Source organism: Pecten maximus, unplaced genomic scaffold (genome assembly GCF_902652985.1).
Source record: "Pecten maximus unplaced genomic scaffold, xPecMax1.1, whole genome shotgun sequence".
NCBI classification, from domain to species: domain Eukaryota; kingdom Metazoa; phylum Mollusca; class Bivalvia; order Pectinida; family Pectinidae; genus Pecten; species Pecten maximus.
Window position 1 is genome coordinate 1 of NW_022979763.1, and position 24,540 is coordinate 24,540.

The 24,540-nt window shown below is 36.2% G+C and overlaps 2 protein-coding genes across 2 annotated transcripts; both read left to right on the plus strand.

The window, feature by feature from the left end:
- Positions 1–2,182: 2,182 nt before the first annotated feature.
- LOC117319176 (dimethylaniline monooxygenase [N-oxide-forming] 2-like) lies at positions 2,183–7,424 on the plus strand (the record flags this gene model as incomplete). Its single annotated transcript, XM_033874013.1, is given in 5 exon segments — positions 2,183–2,397; positions 3,118–3,408; positions 4,645–5,199; positions 5,742–5,907; positions 6,701–7,424. Coding segments are annotated over 5 exon segments (1,508 nt in total), but the record flags the coding sequence as incomplete, so codon positions are not given.
- Positions 7,425–11,921: 4,497 nt separating this feature from the next.
- Positions 11,922–18,445, plus strand: LOC117319177 (dimethylaniline monooxygenase [N-oxide-forming] 2-like). The gene is made up of 6 exons (XM_033874015.1): positions 11,922–12,111; positions 13,123–13,316; positions 14,154–14,351; positions 15,824–16,378; positions 16,901–17,066; positions 18,276–18,445. Exons 1-6 carry the CDS (start codon positions 12,003–12,005, stop codon positions 18,443–18,445), a joined length of 1,392 nt encoding a protein of 463 aa, XP_033729906.1. The 5' UTR covers positions 11,922–12,002.
- The last annotated feature ends 6,095 nt before the right edge of the window (positions 18,446–24,540 follow it).

Below are 24,540 nucleotides of genomic sequence, written 5' to 3' on the forward strand. Positions count from 1 at the left end.
GTCGTTATGTATTGGAGTGTGGTAGTCGTTATGTATTGGAGAGTGGTAGTCGTTGTGTATTTGAGTGTGGTAGTCGTTATGTATTGGAGAGTGGTAGTCGTTGTGTATTGGAGTGTGGTAGTCGTTGTGTATTGGAGAGTGGTAGTCGTTGTGTATTGGAGAGTGGTAGTCGTTATGTATTGGAGAGTGGTAGTCGTTGTGTATTAGAGTGTGGTAATCGTTGTGTATTGGAGTGTGGTAGTCGTTGTGTATTGGTAGTCGTTGTGTATTGGAGAGTGGTAGTCGTTGTGTATTGGAAAGTGGTAGTCGTTGTATATTGGAGAGTGGTAGTCGTTATGTATTGGAGAGTGGTAGTCGTTATGTATTGGAGAGTGGTAGTCGTTGTGTATTGGAGTGTGGTAGTCGTTGTGTATTGGAGAGTGGTAGTCGTTGTGTATTGGAGAGTGGTAGTCGTTGTGTATTGGAATGTGGTAGTCGTTGTGTATTGGAGTGTGGTATTCGTTCTGTATTGGTAGTCGTTGTGTATTGGAGAGTGGTAGTCGTTGTGTATTGGAGAGTGGTAGTCGTTGTGTATTGGAGAGTGGTAGTCGTTGTGTATTGGAGAGTGGTAGTCGTTGTGTATTGGAGAGTGGAAAAAAATCGATTAAACGAAGGCAAACTATTAATAGAATATAGATGAGCATGGAGGTGATGCATTATACAAAGATGTATAACCTGGTGTTCAGGAAAGTTGACGAAATTCGCGATGTAAACCTAGGTCAAATGCGGCAGGGTGTTGATTACAGAACTACTAGGTATATCTTTACTCAAGGAAATTGATAAAATATAGAATATTTCTGTATCAAGTCGTCATACTGCCCAGAAAACTTTCATAAGGAAGTGTTGTATTCCCGTCAGAAATTTATCACGAAAATCGTGTTATTGAGAACAATCCTTGAACACAACAAACTGTGAAATCAGGAATATGTACTTTCTAGAAATCTAAATAAGAAAAAATTAACATAGGAAAATTGGCATCATCGCTCTAATCACACAACTTAATACTGTAAGCTGTGTGTGTTGGTTAGATAGTATGCTAACGTTGTAAGTACACATCATGGTAAGATGTGGGAGACGATGTAAGTATTTCTGCTTATCCCTCATCGTGTGTTGCATCCTACCTCCTTAGTTCTTCGTCTATCACCCTTTCTTCCTGCATGGTCTTCGCTACATTTTCCTTACCATTTGACTGTCAGCTTTATAACAATGAATCTCTGTGCCATTGGTATAACCATATATGGTATGAGATCGATTGGAACTATCTCTAGGAATACCAATCTCCGGGTCAAGGTCTACAGCCAGCTTAGGATTCGGAAAGTCATTTCCTTTGATCTGGTTGTCTCTGTCTTATCCTCCTTCACAAAACAAATATGAGTTTGTTGTGCTGCTTCTTTGAACTTTGTTGTGTCGCCATGTGCATATCTCCTGTGACAACACCACATGACAAGATGTAAGAATGTCCCATAAGTTTCTGCTCTGTCCACACAGGGGGCAGTCGATACTGGTGTTAAAAGTACATCATACACAGACCAAAGGAGAAACTGAATTTGAAGGTTAGGATACCTCTAGCTTTCCAAACAGGTCATTGCACATTGGTTCGTTTTTCATCTTGTCCAAGCTCACTGAATTCCCTGCGACATTGACTTAGCTTGCCTGTTTTCTTCTTCTATAGGTCTGATTTCTTTTTGGACTAGCTAAATTGTCTTTCTTTCCCAGAGACTGATATCCTCATGTCTCTATTCCTACTGCCACTGTTCCCGCGATATCTTTATGATAAACGTTCTTGAAGCCTGGTCCACTTCTCTTGAAGCCTTCCCATTCCTGCCAGTCTGCTCGTGTTTATGTTCATTTCTTCACTAACTTGCTGTTCTCTTCGTTAGATGTTGGTCTTGTTATAGTGTTTCATCGAGCTTAATCAAGATTCACACATCCTATGCATGTTATTTATGTATTTGATTATTTTGAAGATAAAAACTCTTTGTTATCTGCTCTGAATGAAAAAATATCCTAATGTGCTAGAGTGTGGAATGTTTTATTTACTTTCAGTATTGTAGTAGCATGTGCGCATAATTCTTGACTGAATCAGTGAAATTTATTAAAGTACATTTTCTTACATGCTATGTTCACCTGATTATGACTATAGGTGGATTGTGGCAATTCACGCCAGACGTTCGGGCTGGTCAAGGTAGTGTCATGAAATCCACCATTTCCAACACCAGCAAAGAGATGATGGCGTACAGTGATTTCCCCCCACCACAGGAATTCCCGATATACCTTCATAACCGCCAAGTACTTAAGTACTTCCGAATGTACGCCGACAAGTTTGGTCTGCTTCAATACATAAACTTCAACAAGGAGGTATATCAACAATAATGTGTAAATTATAATCTGTACATTGATGCGTCTTTCAAGACATATATACATCATGTAATAAGTTGTTATAAAGATTATCATCATTCCTCATAATTTGACATGGACAAGTATATCTGTCGTTTTTTGTATTGATTAAAACATATTACTTCGTGCCTCATATCGCACATTGAAGTATGGCTTCATGACTAAATGGAAATCTGAAATCAGGTTCAGTTTGTGCAACTGTTGTTATACATACTGTAAATGTACTTGTTTTGGCGTGCTCAAATTTTAGCGCAAACCTATATAAAACAGCTACATTAGCGAAATGATGAATTAGCGAACCAACAATGACTGCCATAGAAAATAAAGCTACAAGTAGCGCAATCATTAATAAGCTGAATGCCTCCAGCGCGAAATTCGCTAAGATACGATTACCGCTAAAATATGTATGTTTACAGTATATGGCTTTTAAGGCTTAACATTTACACTGTTTGTATTTTGTACAATATAAGTAATGTTTTTCTGGCTATGAACTTACTGATTCTATCACCTTTTACTGTCATTTACCAGCTTTTTGGTTGCGTTTTCTCTTTAAATTTTTGAGTTAAAGTTATTCTGATGCTTCTTTAGATACTATGTTATGGGTTTATTTGCAAATTCATTGGCTTACTTGTTTTTTTTTCATAACTGACACTCTGACACTATCGTAATCGTTATTGACAGGTTGTGTCTGTCAAATCGGTCGGGGAGGAGAAGAGGTGGATAGTGGAAACTAAGGATACCAACACGGGGAAAGAGGCGACAGAAACGTTTGATTACGTCATGGTCTGCTGTGGACTTTACAGAGATAAATATGTACCTGACATAAATGGTCAGGACAATTTTCAAGGGCAAATAATACATTCACACGAATACCGGGATTTCCATGGGTTTGAGGACAAGAAAATCGTTGTTGTTGGCATTGGGAACTCTGGCGTGGATGCAGCCGTGGAACTGAGTCGCGTGGCATCACAGGTATGTAATGATAGACATTTTTGGAAAAAAAAACACAATTTTGACACGACTTGAAATCAATATTGCCTGCATTTCATTTCTTTATTATTATTTTTAAAACAAATCCAATCATCCATCATATATTTTATTTATTTTCTAATAAATATGAAAACGTGATACTGGACTAGTTTTAATTGAATCTCATGCAGTACAATATATGCCCCGTTATCCATCAAAATATGTGTAACTAAAACTAATACATTCCATCAAGAATAATTTGTCTGGTTTATTGCGTCGCAAATATAACTCTGGGAGAAATTGAATTGCTGCATTATTGAATACGTGTTGACATTTAAAAGAATGCATTTTAATTGACTCCAAAAACAATCTCTACTTTGGCGAACGTGAATGTATATCTTATTTAATATGAAATGAGCTATGGGGCTATTGCATCTGCTCGTTCTAATTTGAACAATTATATCGACAGTTAATACATTTCCTCCATCGGCTCTTATGTATCAAAACTGAAGACACTCGGCCTCACTGACGAGTCCAAGAAGGATGACACAACAGTATGATGTCATTTAATTTTTTTTCTTCTCTGTATTAAACTGCCATTTTGCATTGAAAGGTACTAATTTCGTGTGTCATTTGTATGATGATCATTCCGTGAACATGAAAAATTACACATTTATTTTAGCCGAAGGCTAATGCTGACCTGTTGCAATCGCAATTTGTCAATTGTGGTGTGCCGTCGTGCATAGTCTATCGTGCGTTTCTCCTGTGGAGGCGATAGCTTTAGTAACTATGAACGGGTTTTGATGAAACTTAGCATGTACACTTGTATCAATAAGATATCAGACGAGTTTGACATTGGGACCGATTTGATCGTAACTTTTAGAGTTATGGCCCATTGTTGTTTTAAGACCATTGCACATTGTGAATACGATAACTTTAGTAAATATGAACGGATTTTCAAGAAACTTGGTATGCAGCCCTATATCACTAGCATGATGGAATGAAGTTGTTCAAATGAATAACCTTGGCCTACATTCAAGGTAACAGGTGTCAAATATCTTGAATATTAGTTTAAATGCAAACTTATTTATTAATATACATATCATAACTCAGGTGAACGATAAGTCCCATGGGCCTCTTGTTTTTTATGCTTCATTGTTTGAGTGTCGCGCAAATTATAATTTTGTCATGTTATTTTAACCGACTTGTTTTAATCCGTGCTATTTCTTAAACTTACAGGTGTATTTAAGCACGAGAGACGGACGCTACTTATTCAGTCGTATATCCGAAGCGGGAATGCCAATGGATATGATCTATTTGACTAGGTTTAAACGGGTAGCTATTGGTTATCTTCCCAGGTCTCTTGTTGCAAAACTATACATGAAGAAACTAAACCAAATGGTCAACCATAAGGCATACTGTCTTGAGACAGAGAGTGGGCCGTTTTCAAAGGGTATTCTTATCAACGACGACCTGCCGAGTCGTATTGCATGCGGAAGCATCGTCGTCAAATCAGGTGTAAAATGTCTTCATCAGACTAGTGTGGAGTTTGAGGACGGGACAATAGAACGGGATGTCGATGTGATACTTCTCGCAACAGGGTACACATTTGACTTTCCATTTTTACACTCTTCTGTCAGAGGACTGGGTGAAAACAACAACAAGCTCTACAAGTTCATGTTCCCGCCAGTCCCTACTCGACCTACAATCTGTGTCATAGGTTTACTACAGGCCGCCGGACCACTATTGCCTATAGCTGAGATGCAGGCGAGACTGGGTTTGGCTGTTTTTAAGGCAAGTCCGCATATTCATTGTTAGGTATCCTCGATTGTAATTGTAATCTTCTTGTGTCACCAACCTTGATTTGCCGGTTGACACTTTGACGTTAAAGGACCCGATTTCGTTCTTTTGCCGAGCAGTTGCGTTCTGGCAAGCGTTTACATATATACACCTTCTTATGAAACATTTTGCCAAGCTTGTAAGCTTCAAACTTTTAACATGTCATTCCCGCGGACTTCAGTTGCTCGGTAAATTGGACATCCAATTTGCCCTCCCTTATATTCCCTGATGCCAATCACCTAAGGATGTCTTTCACAAATAGATTAATGTCAGTTGAAAACATAATAGAAAGTGCATAACTCTGAACATACTTGCAAGTGTTATATCATTTCTTATCGGTTATTAATTGAAAACCCAACCATTGAGTCATTTTAGAGCGAAAAGTAACGTGTAACGTCTGACGGTCACATAGTCAAAGACATCTATGCCACCAAAATATGATAGCTATTCTCATGAGACCTATCTAATTAAGATTTATTAATATTATATAATTTCAGGGTAAGGTGACTCTTCCCCCAGTTAAATTACAAGAGGCTGATGTTGAGAGAGTCCGGGGCATTAATAAAAAGGTGTTTCGGGATTCGAAGGGACATTATTTTACGGTTGACTATACCATTTACATGGATGAACTGGCCACAATGCTTGGATGTAAACCTCATTTAGGTAAGTTTTTCACGCTTAACTTGACTAATCGTATATCTATCGCTGACTTTATCAACAAAAGTTCAAAACTAGAACTTCTGCTCGTGTGTTGAATTTGGAAATCTCAGAAATGGCTTTAGAAACAACAATTGATAGTAGGTTCTTCCACTATTTTAACTGTGCGGCTATTCACACTAAGTGATGTTCAGCCACAGGAAAAAGTTTAGACTTCTAACGAGATCTAAATCATTGTCGTATTGAATATTGAATTCTAAAAGATTTCAATAAGGAACATCTAGAGAGCCTGAAGCTTCTATCAGTACCCAAAAACTAACATATTACTCATTGCCTGACACCCCTGTTTAAAAACAAGAAAAGCAAATGAAGATAAATCGTCATTGTCGTTAAAAATTAAAATCAATAATGTACATTGATATCAACAACACTATTGACAATAATATCAACGTGAGGGTAGTGTCCACATCAGCAATCCCAAACAGCTGACTACCAAATTTACTGGATGGAGTTTACTAATCGGCTACTACGGCGTTCGCTTAAAATACAGGGCGTTTATAAATAAACTCAAAAAACCCGCTAGTCACGGTGTTGACCACAGGGGCATAACACGAATCCACAATTTCCAATAGGCAATTCATTTACAGTACATACATGTATATATAAATATATGTATTATATATCTACTTCAAAAAATGGACAGTGGATTCGGAAAACCGTCCTGTGCTGTTGACAAATGAAACACTCCTCTCCATATAGTAAATAATTGTACATGCCTGTTTTGTTTCTTGTATTGTAGTGAAGATGTTCTTGACTGAACCTAACCTGGCCTGGCGGTGTTTATTCGGACCTTGCACGCCTTATCAATACAGACTAGAGGGGTCAGGCAAGTGGTCAGGTGCCAGGGAAGCAATTCTGCATCAATGGGAGAGAACCCTTGCTCCACTGAAAACCAGACCGATGACAGAAAAACGAAACAGCTGGCATATCACAGTTGTTTTGAAAATGGCATTCGCGTTGATAGGAGTGTATTACTTTTACAGAAAGTGTTTACAGAAGAAATCAAAACCCGTAGAATAACAATGATACAATACCAGGGTACGTTGTAAAAGGATTCCAAATGGGACTGTATTGATTCACAGTATAAACAATATGTTTAAGTTATTGTTAATATCAGTATTTCTATGTTAAGTGTATATCTGACGATATTGTATACCGTCGGAAGTAATCAGAAAGACAATCTGTAATATATTATCACATGACTGATATTAAATACTCTATTAATAACAGTACAACATATTTATGAATGTTAATTTAAATGGAACATATTATTCACTTGAAGGAAATGACCATAAACAGGTATTCTTACTTTCAGGACAGTCGTAAAATGTATGTCCTTTAGGCGTTGACAGCAATAGTCTCGCCAATGACATTATTTTGACCAAAGAAGTTATAACAGAAACTCTTCGAAGAGATGATGTTTGTTGCAATGCGTTTGCAGTAAAAACGTTATTTTCATTGTATGTACGTGTTTTGTTTTTAAACCTTTCCAGTTATGTTTTGTGCTATCCCAATATTCAAGGTCGGTCCCTATGTCCAGCTTGATCACTAGATTTAGTTGGGACACCCCCTCTAAATTTAGCGCGGAAATTATTTTTAAATCATCACGTGACTGTTTTGAAATCGAGACAACACAAACACACGATAGCTTACGAGTCGAAATATTCCATCTGCGTTAGTAGGATATTCCTGCGTAAATATAGTAGTGAAAGAGAGTACTGAACTAGTACAGACTGTATATATATAGCTTAGAAACACAAATGACGAAGGAAGACAACTTTTTGACTCGTGCCCTGACCGGGCCTCGAACTCACGATCTACGGCACCCAATCGCCTAGCCAGAAATATCCGCAGCCTATACCGCTGTGCCACATCGGCGTTCTTGATAACGAACGTTTCAATGGCACAGTGATGGTCGGCCCGATACCCGGACATGATCATTGTGGAAGTCGTCTATAAGGTGATATAGAATACCTGGATCGCAATGTATCATATATTATATATTTCTCTCGGTACAACTACGACAGGAAATTCAAATCTTTATCTTTCACTCAATCGCACCCAATCGCCTAGCCAGAAATATCCGCAGCCTATACCGCTGCGCCACATCGGCGTTCTTAATAAAGAACGTTTCAATGCCACAGTGATGGTCGGCCCGATACCCTGACATGGTCATTGTGGAAGTCGTCTATAAGGTGATATAGAATACCTGGATCGCAATGTATTTACATACATGGATACGAATTGTACATATATTATATATATTTCTCTCGGTACAACTACGACAGGAAATTCAAATCTACGGCACCCAATCGCCTAGCCAGAAATATCCGCAGCCTATACCGCTGCGCCACATCGGCGTTCTTAATAAAGAACGTTATATATATATTGTGCCAAGTTTGTTATTGCGTATAGACATATCAGCAAAATACGAGCAACACACGTATTCATCGTTCGCTTATTTCAACTGTTCCCATCTACTGTACTGCTTCCCTGTGTAATTCAAGGATTGTATTCTGTTTGTTGCTGAAGCTGTTACCGCTTCCAACCGCGGTCGACTCACGCGGGACGTCATTTTTGTTTTCAAGTGTTGTAGTTTGTTGTGCGCATGCGTTGTATCGTGTATGACACACAATTTACATAACCAGACTGTTGATCAACGAATTGTGATTATCTTTTTATAATGAATAATTTATGTTTTTATGTATAGATTTCATCAAAATCAAATTGTCATCGTTCATAAGGTTATATATTTAAACATATATACGCAATAATATGAAAAAATGCAAAATAAAAATTGGTTTACCGTTTTATCCCTTTAACGGGACCATTAATTGTTCACTATATTGCTTCAGACGTCAAACAATTGATGTTCTACACAGGAATACAGAACCAATTGGATAGAAGTATCACCCAGACCACCCCTTCGCTCTCTGCACCAATGGAGCAACGAGTATAGGCATATTCCAGGGTTGCAAAGTGTGAACGTGAACATAACTACTTGATTATAGAGAATGGATATATTCCAGGAAAACAGCATGGAAGTGTTTAAAACCCTTTTATTATCGAGGATACACACCGTACCTAAAAGTAACATCGGTTTTAAAAGTGGTGTACATGTAAATATGTCTTGTGCACGTGACTTTGATGTATCCTTCTTCTGTTATTTTGACAGTTTGTTCCATGCGCTACGTAATTGAAGAAAGTCTATCTCTGTTCTGTGGTTTTTATATTTATGTTTAAAAAAAAGCAACAGAGAACATCAACTCCGAATAGATAAAACGATCACAAAATATGAACAAAAACATAGATTTGTATGGAGACCTTTGAAAAGTACAAAGATAACAAGACCAGTTGTTTCCAAGGGTAAGCATCTTCTGATTCATCGACGACGCCTGTCATCAAAATAAGCATTTCAACAAGCAACGAACGTATTTGTAAACCACAATTACACCATGATTGTTACCCAATTGACCTTAACACGTAAAGCATGGTTCATGTACATCTGTATGCCGAACCCCATCCATAACAGATGAGGGCAACTGATGGGAAAACTAGCAACACAATTAAAGGTTTAGAGAGATGCAGTAAGGTTAAGATCATCGTTTTAGGATCTCATTTCGATATATTCTAATCCATCTTCATCAACCTGCAGCTCATGAAACCTTGTGTATTTTGTATTGTTTTGTCAGTAGTTAACACCTGTCGTGGAAAACTTGAAATTTGGAAACAAGTCCTTGAATATCGAACATGTAAACACTGCAGGCAAGATAAGCAATGGTGTTACTATCTTAGATATGGGAAATTAACTATTGGGGAATTGAAGTCATCACGCTTATCATTCTCAATTCTAATAAAATCTACAACATTCTCGAATTACTCACTGGATTCAATGATAAAAATAAGGAGAGTAGCTGTTCGATCTATTTTTGTCGGGTAACTTTTATGCTGATCACAAAGTCATTTGCTATAACTTTTGGATGACAATTAAGAGAATAGATATCTTTATATGTACAACGAATCGATTCGACCCGTATTTAATATCCACGAACCATCTAATCATCCCATTCACATTTATTCTGTAGCTACTATTACATGAATTGAATTTCGCTGCCTCTAAGTGTGTATTTCAGTAAGATGCAACAATACACTTAAGTAATGTCAAACAGTGATTTAGAATATATTTTATATACATACACAGGGCATCCAGTAGGATTAAAATCTCAAGAGTCAGTGACCCTCAGCTCTGAAATCCTGAGAGTCAAATCAAAATCCTGAGAGTCAAAATATGAAATTCTTAAACTTGACGATTAATCGTTTCCAAATGTAAACTGATAAAAGTGTCTTTTTTTTTAATTATAATTGAATATTATTCAAAAGAATTTAGTTCATCTTAATTAATTATCCAATATGATACACTGTCTCAACACTAGATGTTTCGTACACTGTCTCAACAAGAGATATTTCGTATACTGTCTCAACACGACACGTTTTGTACATTGTCTCAACACGAATGTTTCGTATACACTCTCAACACTACATGTTTTGTGCACTGTCTTAAAATGAGATTTTTCGGACACTGTCTCAATATAAGATGTTTCGTACACTGTCTCAACACGACGATTTTGTACTGTTTCAACACGAGGGGTTTCCTACACCGTCTTAACCCTAAGGTTTTGTACACCGTCTCAAATGCAGGAAAGATCGCTTGCAATATCACATTGCTACCTATATGCTATACATGTATTTGTGTGATATTATTCACAACGTCATTTGCATTTCAAGGTAAAAAGAGAATAACTAGTAAAATCCAGCCAAACAAATGTCAAAATCGTCCGTTATAGACACTTGTATGCAAAATGGCATGCTTATTTTGTGCAATATACGCGGACAACATGATCGACCTTACTGTGGTCTCCTGAAACTTGCATTTTTGCCGAAATGTCAACAGCAAGCCCTGTGGTTAGCCGTGTTCCTTAGAGTCTTCTAACAATTGATAGGTTAGTTCTGTTCCGTTGTACCAGAGAAGTGCTTTTATAGGCTTGTAAAATATCACTGGATTCGATATTTCGATGAACCTGGAGAGAAGCTACTTAAAATGTCTGAACCATATGATTGGACGATATATTGTGGCACGTGGGAGGTGTTGTTATCAGTCTAGTGTGTTCTCACTTGATAAGAACAACTATTTCTTACAAATACCGTAATGTAATGTTCGAAGTAAGTTTAAGAATATTACATCTTAATAAGAAGTTGAAGGAAAATAATTCAGGGACTCGCATCGTCCGTTAATACGAAACAGGAGATTGCCTACACATATATTCTGCTTTAATGCAGTATGACTACGGTTAAACACCCTATGTGCCATGGGATAATTTGTTCATTTTCAGCTTTTTATACTCATTTATTCATTTCCATATATAGACCGAGTGTCCTCTGATCCTGACACCATGTAAGGTAATATATGCATCACGCATCCCATCGGCAACCCTCGAGTCCGCAATATAGCGTAAACGGCCAGATAACATATATATGTACGTATATCTTCCGGGTTGTTGAATGTAGTACAAAAGTAAATTTAAGGTATGTTACTAAATATTTTTCTTGACTTAACAATTGCAGATATGGGCATACTTTTAACATATATTTGTAGTGCAATATCTATTCTAGTGAGATAATTTTGTTTTGACACCTTTTCCATGTTTGTTTGCGTGCATGAACACAAGGAGCTAAAAGGTCGGAGTAGTGATATTTTGTAATTTTCCGGATTTTCCCATAATATAGAGGGATGGTAACATTTAAACAGAAATATCTTTCTTAAATGCAGGTCATGAGGTACTTTCCAGCTCACTGTAGATTCAACTTGAATAGTTATAAATAATCATATTAAAATTAGATTTTCTACAAATTTTTGTAATATTTTGATTTTCATTTTACATTGGTATAACATAGAAGGAAATTAATTGTGGTCTGAGGCCATACACTACACACTGTTTTAGAGGGCGCTCTGCTGGACACGAAGGACATACTCCGGGCGTGTCATGAAACGAGTGGCCGTAATAGGGGCGGGGGCCAGTGGTCTACCCGCCATCAAATGCTGCCTAGATGAAGGATTCCAGCCTGTCTGCTTCGAAATGTCTGACGATATTGGTAGGTTGTTTTGTGTGTGTTGTGGTGTTTATGATATGCAAATGTTGTGATATGCTCCATTGCGTCAATTCAAGTGTTAAGTGCAGTACGTGTTACTGTGTCAGGGGTACAGTTGATTATGCGGATAACTCGTACCCCGTGTATGTGCAAGTTAGGCATGTTGTGTGTATGTGAGTGCGTGCGTGCATGTATGTGAGGCAGGGTGTGTGTGAGAGGGCGTGTATTGGAGAGTGAAAGTCGTTATGTAGAGTATTGGAATGTGGTAATCGATATGTATTGGAATGTGGTAGTCGTTATGTAATTGGGGTGTGATAGTCGTTGTGTAGTATATTAGAGTGTGGTAGTCGTTGCGAATGTCCCATAAGATTCTGCTCTGTACACACGTGGCAGTTATTACCGGTGTTAGAATTGCATCATACACAGACCGAAGGAAAAACTAAAGTCCATACAGGTCATTGCACATTGGTTCGTTTTCCATCTTGACCAAGCTCCCTGAATTCCCTGCGACATTGACTTAGCTTGCATGTTTTCTTCTTTTATAAGTCTGATTTCTTTTTGGTCAAGCTAAATCGTCTTTCTTCCCCAGGGTCTGATATCCTCATGTCTCTATTCCTACTGCCACTGTTCCCGCGATATCTTTATGACAAAAGTTCTTGCAGACTGGTCCACTTCTCTTGAAGCCTTCCCATTCCTGCCAGTCTGCTCGTGTTTATGTTCATTTCTTCACTAACTTGCTGTTCTCTTCTTTAGAGGTTGGTCTTGTTATAGTGTTTCATCGAGCTTAATCAAGATCCACACATCCTATGCATCTTACTTATTTATTTGATTATTTTGAAGAACAAAACTCTTTGTTATCTGCTCTGAATGAAAACAAAATATCCTAATGTGCTAGAGTGTGGAATGTTTTATTTACTTTCAGTGTTGTAATAGCATATATATTGTTGACTGAATCAGTGATATTGATTAAAGTACATTTTCTTGCATGCTATCTTCATCTGATTATGACTATAGGTGGATTGTGGAATTTCACGCCAGACGTTCGGGCGGGTCAAGGTAGTGTCATGAAATCCACCATTACCAACACCAGCAAAGAGATGATGGCGTACAGTGATTTCCCCCACCACAGGGATTCCCGATATACCTTCATAACCGCCAAGTACTTAAGTACTTCCGAATGTACGCCGACAAGTTTGGTCTGCTTCAATACATAAACTTCAACAAGGAGGTATATCAACAATAATGTGTAAATTATAATCCGTACACGGATGCGTCTTTCAAGACATATATACATCATGTAATAAGTTGTTATAAAGATTATCATCATTCCTCATAATTTGACATGGACAAGTATATCTGTCGTTTTTTGTATTGATTAAAACATATTACTTCGTGCCTCATATTACACATTGAAGTATGGCTTCATGACTAAATGGAAATCTGAAATCAGGTTCAGTTTATGCAACTGTTGTTATACATGCAGTACTGTAAATGTACTTGTTTTGGCGGGCTCAAATTTTAGCGCAAACCTATATAAAACAGCTACATTAGCGAAATGATGAATTAGCGAACCAACAATGACTGCCATAGAAAATAAAGCTACAAGTAGCGCAATCATTAATAAGCTGAATGCCTCCAGCGCGAAATTCGCTAAGATACGATTACCGCTAAAATATGTATGTTTACAGTATATGGCTTTTAAGGCTTAACATGTATACTGTTTGTATTTTGTACAATATAAATAATATTTATTCTAGCTATGAACTTACTGATTCTATCACCTTTTACTGTCATTTACCAGCTTTTAGATGCGTTTTATATCCAAATTTTTGAGTTTAAGTTATTCTGATGCTTCTTTAAATACTATGTTATGGGTTTATTTGCAAATTCATTTGCTTATTGGTTTTATTTCATAACCGACTCTTTGACACTATCGCAATCGTTATTGACAGGTTGTGTCTGTCAAATCGGTCGGGGAGGAGAAGAGGTGGATAGTGGAAACTAAGGATACCAACACGGGAGAAAGAGGCGACAGAAACGTTTGATTACGTCATGGTCTGCTGTGGACTTACAGAGATAAATATGTACCTGACATAAAAGGTCAGGACAATTTCCAAGGGCAAATAATACATTCACAGGAATATCGGGATTTCCATGGGTTTGAGGACAAGAAAATCGTTGTTGTTGGCATTGGGAACTCTGGCGTGGATGCAGCCGTGGAACTGAGTCGCGTTGCATCACAGGTATATAGTGATAGATATTAGGGAAAAACTGATTTTGGCATGGCTTGAAATCAATATTGTCTGCATTTCATATCTTTATTTTTTCTAAATAAATCCAATCATACATCATATGGTTTATTTATTTTCTAATAAATACGAATACGTGATACTGGACTAGTTTTAATTGAATCTCATGCAGTACAATGTATGCCCCGTTATCCATCAAAATATTTGTAACTAAAACTAATACATTCCATCAAGAATAATATGTCTGGTTTATTACGTCGCAAATATAACTCTGGGAGAAATTGAATCGCTGCATTTTTGAATACGTGTTGACTTAAAAACTGCATTTTAATTGACACTGAAAACAATCTCTACTCTGGTGAACGTGAATGTTCTAATGTGGACAGTTATATAGACAGCTAATAAATTTCCCTCGTCGCCTTTTATTTATGAAAAAACCTTAAGACATTCGGCATCACTGACGAGTGCAAGAAGGATGACACAACTGTATGATGTTGTTATTTTTTATTTCGTTTCCTCTGTATTAAACTGCCATTTGGCATTCGTGTGTCATTTGTACAATGTACATTCCGTGAACATAAAAAAATACACATTTATTATAGCCGAAGGCTAATGCTGACCTGTTGCTGCATTATTGAATCTTAAAAACTACATTTTAATTGACACCAAAAAAATCTACTCTGGTGAACGTGAATGTATATCTTATTTAATATTTATTGAACTATGGGGCTATTGCATGTCATTCTAATTTGGACAATTATATCGACAGTCGACTCTTATGTATCAAAACTAAAGACACTCGACATCACTGACGAGTCCATGAAGGATGACACAACAGTATGATGTCATTTTTTTTAATTTCGTTTCCTCTGTATAAACTGCCATTTTGCATTGAAAGGTACTAATTTCATGTGTCATTTGTACAATGTGCATCTCGTGAACATGAAAAATTACACATTAATTTTAACCGAAGGCTAATGCTGACCTGTTGCAATCGCAATTTGTCCATCGTGGTGTGTCGTCATGCATAGTCCGTCCCGCATTTTTCTTGTGGATGTGATAGCTTTAGTAACTATGAACGGGTTTTGATAAAACTTAGCATGTAAACTTGTATCAATAAGATATCAGAGGAGTTTGGCATTGGGACCGATTTGATCTAGAGCTATGGCTCTTTGTATTTTTAAGACCATTGGACATTGTGAACACGATAACTTAAGTAAATATGACGGATTTTCAAGAAACTTGGTATGCAGCCTTATATAACTAGCATGATGGAATGAAGTTGTTCAAATGAATTACCTTGGCCTACTTTTAAGGTCACATGTGTCAAATATCTTGAACATTAGTTTAAACGCAAACTTATTTGTTAGTTTACAAATCATAACTCTTGTTTTTATGCAAATTATAATTTTGTCATGTTATTATAGCCTACTTGTTTTCATCCGTGCTATTTCTTAAACTTACAGGTGTATCTAAGCACGAGAGACGGACGCTACATATTCAGTCGTGTATCCGAAGCGGGAATGCCAATGGATATGATCCATTTGACTAGGTTTAAACGAGTAGCTATAAGTTATCTTCCCAGGTCTCTTGTTGCAAAACTATATATGATGAAACTAAACCAAATGGTCAACCATAAGGCATACTGTCTTGAGACAGACAATGGGCCATTTTCAAAGAGCGTTCTTATCAACGACGAACTGCCGAGTCGTATTGCATGCGGAAGCATCGTCGTCAAATCAGGTGTAAAATGTCTTCATCAGACTAGTGTGGAGTTTGAGGATGGAACAATAGAACGGGATGTCGATGTGATACTTCTCGCAACAGGGTACACATTTGACTTTCCATTTTTACACTCTTCTGTCAGAGGACTGGGTGAAAACAACAACAAGCTCTACAAGTTCATGTTCCCGCCAGTCTCTACTCGACCTACAATCTGTGTCATAGGTTTACTACAGGCCGCCGGAGCACTGATGCCTATAGCTGAGATGCAGGCGAGACTGGGTTTGGCTGTTTTTAAGGTAAGTCCGCATATCCATTGTAAGGTATCCTCGATTGTTTTGTAATCTCTTTGTGCCTCCAACCTTGGTTTCCCGGTTAATACTTTGACGTTCACTAGATTTCGTTCTTTTTGCCGAGCAGTTGCGTTCTGGCAAGCGTTTGTATATATACACATTCTTGTGAAACATTTTACAAAGCTTGTAAGCTTCAACCTTTTGTTCTCGTGGACTACGTTGCTCAATAAATTGGCTATCCGATCCCCCCTCCCCTTCTTATATTCCCTTATGCCATTCACCTGAGGACTTCTTTCACAAATAGATTAATGCCAGGTAAAAATAATAAAAATTCCCTAACTTTAAACATACTTTCAAGTGTTATATCATTTAATATAATTATAAGTTATCAATTGAAAACCAAACCACTGAGTCATTTTAGAACGAAAAAGAACGTCTGACGGTCAGATAGTCAAAGACTATCACATTATGATAGCTATTCTCATGACACCTATCTAATTGAAGTTAATCAATATTATATGATTTCAGGGAAAGGTGACCCTTCCCTCAGTTAAATTACAAGAGGCTGATGTGGAGAATGTCCGGAACATTAATAAAAAGGTGTTTCTTGATTCGAAGAGACATTATGTCACAGTTGACTATATCCTTTACATGGATGAACTGGCCAAACTATTTGGGTGTAAACCTCATTTAGGTAAGTGTGTTAACGCTTCACTTGGCTAATCGTATATCTACCGCTGACTTTATCAATAAAAGTTCGAGACAAGAACTACTGCTCGTGTGTCGAATTTGGAAATCTCAAAAAGTTGCATTACAAACAACGGTTGATAGTAGGTTCTTCCAGTAGTTTAACTGTGCGGCTATTCACACTAAGTGATGTTCAGCCACAGGAAAACGTTTAGACTTCAACCGTGATTCACTCTTTCTTAACGTCGTATTGAATATTGAATTATAAAGGATTTCAATAAGGAACATCTAGAGAGTCTATCAGTACCCAATAACTAACATATTACTCATTGCCTGACACTCCTTTTTAAATACATTGGTATATTCATCTCCAGAAAGGTAAATGAAGATAAATCGTCATTGCCATTAGAAATTAAAATCAATGATGTACATTGATATCAACAACACTATCAACAACACTATCAACAATACTATCAACAACAATATCAACAATACTATCAACAACAATATCAACAATACTATCAACAACAACACTATCAACAACAATATCAACAACAATATCAACAATACTATCAACAATACTATCAACAACAATATCAACAATACTATCAACAACACTATCAACAATACTATCAACAACACTATCAACAACACTATCAACAACACTATCAATAACAATATCAACAACACTATCAACAAAAATATCAACAACACTATCAACAACACTATCAACAACAATATCAACAGCAATATCAACAACACTATCAACAACAATATCAACAACAATATCAACAACATCAACAACACTATCAACAACACTATCAACAACACTATCAACAACACTATCAATATGAAGGTAGTGACCACATCAGCAATCCCGATCAGCTGACTCCCACATCTACAGGATGCAGTATACTAATCGGAATTGCTGCTACGGCGTATATATTGAAATACATGGCGTTTCTGAATAAACACAAATAAACCCGATAGTCACAGTGTTTTAACTGTTGACCACAGGAACATGACACGAATTCCCAATTCCCAATAGACAGTTCATTTACAGTATATATATATATATATGTATTATATATCTATCTACTTCAAAAAATGGACTACGGGTTCGGAAATCCGTCCTGTTCTGTTTACAAGTGAAATACTCCTCTTTATATTGATCAAAAGTTCATAGTACATGCTTATTTTGATTCTTATATTGTAGTGAAGATGTTCTTTACTGATCCTAACCTGGCCTGGTGTTGTTTATTTGGACCTTGCACGCCTTACCAATACAGACTAGAGGGGTCAGGCAAGTGGTCGGGTGCCAGAGACACAGTTCTTCATCAATGGGAGAGAACCCTTGCTCCACTGAAAACCAGACCGGTTTTTTGAAAAAAAGGTCAAGGTCACGGCGACCGAGTCAGTCGGCTTTTACATCGCTCCGACAAAAGCGTTATTTCTGGAACAGATTCACTATTATCGGAATTTCTTTTCCGGTGCATTATCTGGTTGAAATGCTTTACTAACTGTCTGTGCGTTTATGTAAACGAAATTTGATTGGAAAATACTGATTTTGTGAAAAAAACGACAGTGGACAGCATGGACTGATTTTCGTGAGTGACCACTACTCAGCATTTACCTATGCCCTGGACGTAGTTGGTATACGTAGTAATCACGTACCACAGACTGATACTTTGGACTTATATTTATATTCTTCTGTGTGGTATTCACGTGCTGTACATTATGTCTGGTAGAGGTAATAATAGACGACAAACTAGCACCAGTGCTAGTGCTAGGACTAGCGATATAGGGATTAGTAAATCTACAGATGATCGTCTTGACGAGATTTCTAAAATCTTAAAGACTTTAATCACAGAGGATGTTCTCGACCGTAAACTTGAAAAACTTCGTGCTGATATTCAGCGTGAACACGCAGAGCGTATAGAGATCCTGGAGGAGAGAGTTAACTCACTAGAAGAAGAAAACGACGAACTGAAGACAACTGTGTCGAAGATGGAGACGGAGCTAACTAATGTAAATGGGAAACTTCATGATATATATGAACATGAAAATAATCTCGAACAGCAGGGGAGGAAAAATTCTTTGCGGATCGTGGGCCTCAAGGATAACGGAGAAAAAGAGACAGTGGAAGACTGTGTGAAAACAATTGTTAGCTTTGTGAACAAAAAACTGAAAGTTCCCCTACAGGAAAGTGATATTGATATCGCCCATAGACTAGGTAGATTTACCAAAGATTCACCCAGGAACATAATTGTAAAATTTACCCATAGAAGGAAAAAACATGAAATCATCAGTGCCCGCCACGAACTGGCAGGAACCAAGATTGTGGTATATGAGGACTTGACGCGCATCAACAGGCAAAAACTGACGGAAGCATACAAACTGAACTGTGTGAAGAGATCCTACAGTATTGACGGGAAGCTATTCGTTCTTCTTCAAGACAAAAGGAAACGTAGACTATCCTTGAGCACTCCTCTCGAGGAGAGCTATTTATTAGACGATGCCAATTTCGTGATGAGGAATTAGACATAATTGATGATCGGTGCGGACATCAAACCAGTATATTATCTGGTTACCGATCAGTTATACATCTAACTGGCTGATTTCTATTTGATTATATTTGTGTTTCAATTCGTCTTTAAATTCAATTTGTGTGTGATTGGTTATTCGGTGCGCACGGATGTATAAATGGACCTTTAATTCTAATGCATGCAGGTAAGATCTATTTGTTAATATTATAACTACCATCAGTTCTGCTGGTTTATCTTGAGTTATTATATTATTCTACAAGCTATTTTAGTGCTACTACATGTATATATATATATGTCTGTAAACATCTTGAACATAGTTTTGTTAGGTATGCACATTGTATATAACTGCTTAACCCATATAGCTTTATATAGGCCTACTGGAAGTTGTATTAGGCCTAGTGGCAATTTTACATACAATTTATTTACCTATTTATTTGTACTTTTAAGAAAAGTCAGGGACGTATAATAAGATCTGGAAAAGTAGTAGTCCCCAGAACAATTAAGTTAGATGGATACCTATGAATATATGTACAGTTTCTCTCAAACAGTCTCAATTTTTTAATTTATTTTAACGAGTCAAAAATAAGTAACATATATACTTAGTAGTATCAGAAAAATATATATAATATATATATATATTTTTTTATCATAAATTTCCGGAAATATATATAATTTGGTCTGTATCAATGGGAAGCTTATAGTCTCCCATCGGATTGAGCAAGCGTTTAGTTGAGACCAATATCGCTCTTGTTAGTTTACAATACGTACATCCGGTTCTTTTTCCGGCATACTGTGCATTCTGTTCATAGATCTCCGCGGACTAACAGAATAAGATAATATTCAACGATGAAAAGGTCATGTAAGTGCTGAGTGGTGGTCATCTATACGTTGACCTATGTATATGATTTTATGTTTTCTTGTTCTCTTTTTATGTTTTATGTTCTTTTCTGTCTCACTCTGTTTTCTAGGAGGTCTCATACTAATGATTTGTAATGGAATTTCTGAACTAACATGAGTAATATCTGCATACTTTCGGCAAACTGTCAGGGCCTTGGGGATAGATTAAAGAGGAAAGATGTCTTTTCGTACCTGAGAGACAAACAGTACGGTATATTTTGCTTACAGGACACACATTTTACATCAGACCAAGAAAATATCATTAGAAATGAATGGGGTTATGACTGCTACTTTAGTTCTTTTGCATCCAACTCACGGGGTATTACTATTTTACTTAATAACAACTTTGAAAGCAAAGTTCATAAAGAGAAGAGAGACTTAAATGGTAATTTTCTTGCGCTTGACATTGATATTGAAGGTTCCAGAACAACTCTTATCTCACTATACGGCCCGAATCGAGACAGCCCAGATTTCTATGATCTAATTTCAGATACAATAGAGACTTTTGATAATGATAAGATAATAATATGTGGGGATTTCAACCTTGTTTTGAACCCAGATTTCGACTATGATGATAATTACAGAAATCTACACAATAATAGTGCCTCTAGGGAAAAGATTTTAGAGTTTATTGAAAATTATAGCCTGATCGATATTTATAGGGAATTGCATCCTAACAGTAGAAGATACACTTGGCGTCGAACTAACCCAATAAAACAAGCCAGACTAGATTTTTTCCTGGTTTCAGAAAATCTTTTATCTAGTATTAACAAGTCTAATATTGAGCCAAGCTATAGGTCAGACCATTCAGCCGTAATATTATCTCTGAAAATAAACGAATTCAAAAGAGGGAGGGGTTTTTGGAAACTGAATAATTCCTTGCTTAATGAACCAGATTATTTAGATATGATAAAACAAACTATTGAGACTGTCAAGTTACAATACTGCCCGCCTGTGTATAACTTCAACACTTTGTCTAACATTCCAAATAGTGATATTCAATTCCTAATTAACGATCAATTATTTTTAGAAACATTGCTGATGGAAATAAGGGGAAAGTCTATTTCATATGCATCTTTTAGGAAAAAGCAACAGAATATGAGAGAAGAAGAGTTAAAGAAAATAATAGAAACTTTAGAAGGTAATTCAGACTCTGACCAGGATGAAATTAGTGATAAGAAAAAGCAATTAGAGTCTATTCGTTTGAAAAAGATTAGAGGTAGCATGATAAGATCAAGAGCAAAATGGATTGAGGAGGGGGAGAAACCAACATCATATTTTTTTAATCTAGAAAATAGAAATTTTACTTCAAAAATCATTCCGAAGATACAGAAGGAAGATAATGTTGTAATTACTAATCAGGATGAAATATTAAATGAAGTGCGATTATTTTATGAGGAATTATATAGATTTAGAGAAGTTGATGATGTTAATCTTGATGTGTTTCTTGAAGGCTGTGGTGTTCCAAAGCTAAGCGAGTATGATGCAAATGGTTTGGAAGGTAAAATATCTTTGAATGAAGCTGGCCATGTTTTAAAAAATATGAAAAATAATAAGAGTCCAGGATCTGACGGTTTTACAGCTGAATTTTTTAAGGTATTCTGGTATTACCTGGGTGATTTTGTTGTTCGTTCAATTAATTATAGTTTTTCAGTAGGTCAACTGTCAATCACACAAAGACAAGGAGTTATAACTTGTATTCCTAAGGGAGATAAGTCACGTCATTTTTTGAAAAACTGGAGACCCATTTCACTCCTAAATATCACGTATAAAATAGCTTCTGGAATTATATCCCATCGAATAAAATCAGTTTTAGGAAAGCTCATTAATGAAGATCAGACAGGATTTTTAGCGGGGCGCTACATTGGGGAAAACATTCGTACAGTATATGATATAATGCACTATGCAGAGGATCTCAACATCCCAGGTATGTTACTTATGATAGATTTTGAAAAAGCATTCGATTCAGTTTCATGGAATTTTATCAATAACGTATTAGAATATTTTAACTTTGGGACAGATATAAGGAATTGGGTTAATATTCTTCATAATAATGTTTTTTCTTCAATTAATCAGGGTGGTAATATTTCTTCATCAATTAGCATACAGCGTGGTTGTCGTCAAGGGGATCCCATTGCCCCATATATCTTCATCCTTTGTGTTGAGGTTTTAGCAGCACGAATAAGAAACAATAGAAACATCAAGGGAATACAACTCCAAAATATAGATATTCTGAATGTACAATATGCAGATGACACAGGATTAATTCTAGATGGTTCAGAGATGTCTTTAAAAGAATCAATTACTGAATTAAATAGTTTTGCCAATATTTCAGGGCTTAATATTAATACTAATAAAACTCAGGTAATATGGATTGGCAGTAAAAAATACAGTCAGGAAACTTTTTTACCCGAACTGAATCTGATTTGGGGAAAAGACAAATTCACTTTTTTAGGAATAGACTTTTCTGTGGATCTTGGTGAAATCCCTAGAATGAATTTTGACAAAAAGTTGGTGAAACTTAAATCTCTAATCAATATATGGAGTAGGAGGAACTTTACACCGCTTGGTAAAATTAACATAATCAAATCCTTACTAATCTCTCAATTTAATTATCTATTTATTACCCTACCAAGTCCACCTGAAAAATATATTACTAAACTGAATTCTATATTATTCAACTTTTTGTGGGGTGGTAAACCTCATAAAATAAAAAAGGATGTTGTTATTCAAGATTATGTAGATGGAGGTTTGAAAATGGTTGATCTGCATGCATTTATCGATTCCCTTAAGCTAAGTTGGGTCAGGAGAGTTTTTCAGTCATCAGGGAAATGGAATGTACTTTTAAATTTGACTGTTGATATAAAAAAATTACAAAATTGTGGCAAGGAATATATTAGTACATGTGTTTCTAATTGTAAAAATAAATTTTGGAAGGAAATCTTCAAATGTTGGGTTAGATTGAATAACTCAAATTATATGAGGGTGATACGCCAAGATTCTATATTAAAAACACCACTTTGGTATAACAATGACATCCAAATAGGGAATAAATTTGTTTTCTATCCACACTGGTTTAAAGCCACTGTTTATACTATAAATGACCTTGTAAAAAATATTTGTGATATGACTTTTTATTCCCTTAATGAATTCCGTCAAAACTATAGAATAAATACAAATTTTCTACAATATCATGGTCTAGTCACAGCTGTAAAGCATTTTCTTAGAAGATTTGAGTTTATGATAGAAAGACCAGACTTACCATTTTTACCATCAAACATAGAAATATTTTATAAGAGTAAAAAGGGATCTAAAGACTTTTATAACTGCATCATTACAGCACCTTCAACACCAAATGGGGTAAGAAAATGGAATGAAGAATTTGACTTTGAGTTTAATCGTGAAAAATGGGTTAAAATACTTAAACTTCCATTTACTATCACGAAAAGTTCTAAATTGCAATGGTTTCAAGTTAGAATTTTACATCATATTCTAGTAACTAACACTTTTCTTTTTAAAATAAACATATACCCTAGTCCTTTATGTACACTCTGTAACATGGAAAGAGAAACTATTGTCCATTGTCTATGGGAATGCACAGAAGTGCAGGAACTACTACAGCGATTTGAAACTTTATGTGACATTTTCCTCATTCCTATTTTTATAAATAAAGAATCTTTTCTTTTTGGTATACTATCATCTCAAGCAAATATGGTTGATAACGAAATTTTAGTAATTATAAAACACTACATCTATAAAAGTAGATGTCTACATAAATCTTTGAGTCTGAATGCTCTTATCAATGTCATTAAAGACCACTTCATTGTTCAGAAATATATCATCAGCAGCAAAAATGAATACATGAAAAGGAAATTTGAAATTAATTGGAGGAAATGGAAAGCCATTGTTGAAATGTAACAGTAGTACAAATAATATTATTAATACTGTATGCCCATCTTACATGTTTTTTATTGTTAATGCTATCGCATGCTCTGACTTTTGCCTATTGTTCGAAAATGTAATGTTTTATTAATACTC

Bases quoted from the DNA above. Each gene is read 5' to 3' on its own strand.
- LOC117319177 (XM_033874015.1), top strand. From the start codon at position 12,003: ATGAAACGAGTGGCCGTAATAGGGGCGGGGGCCAGTGGTCTACCCGCC. The intron at 12,112-13,122 runs GTAGGTTGTTTT...TTATGACTATAG, and splicing joins CGAAATGTCTGACGATATTG to GTGGATTGTGGAATTTCACG. The intron at 17,067-18,275 runs GTAAGTGTGTTA...CTTATATTGTAG, and splicing joins TGGGTGTAAACCTCATTTAG to TGAAGATGTTCTTTACTGAT.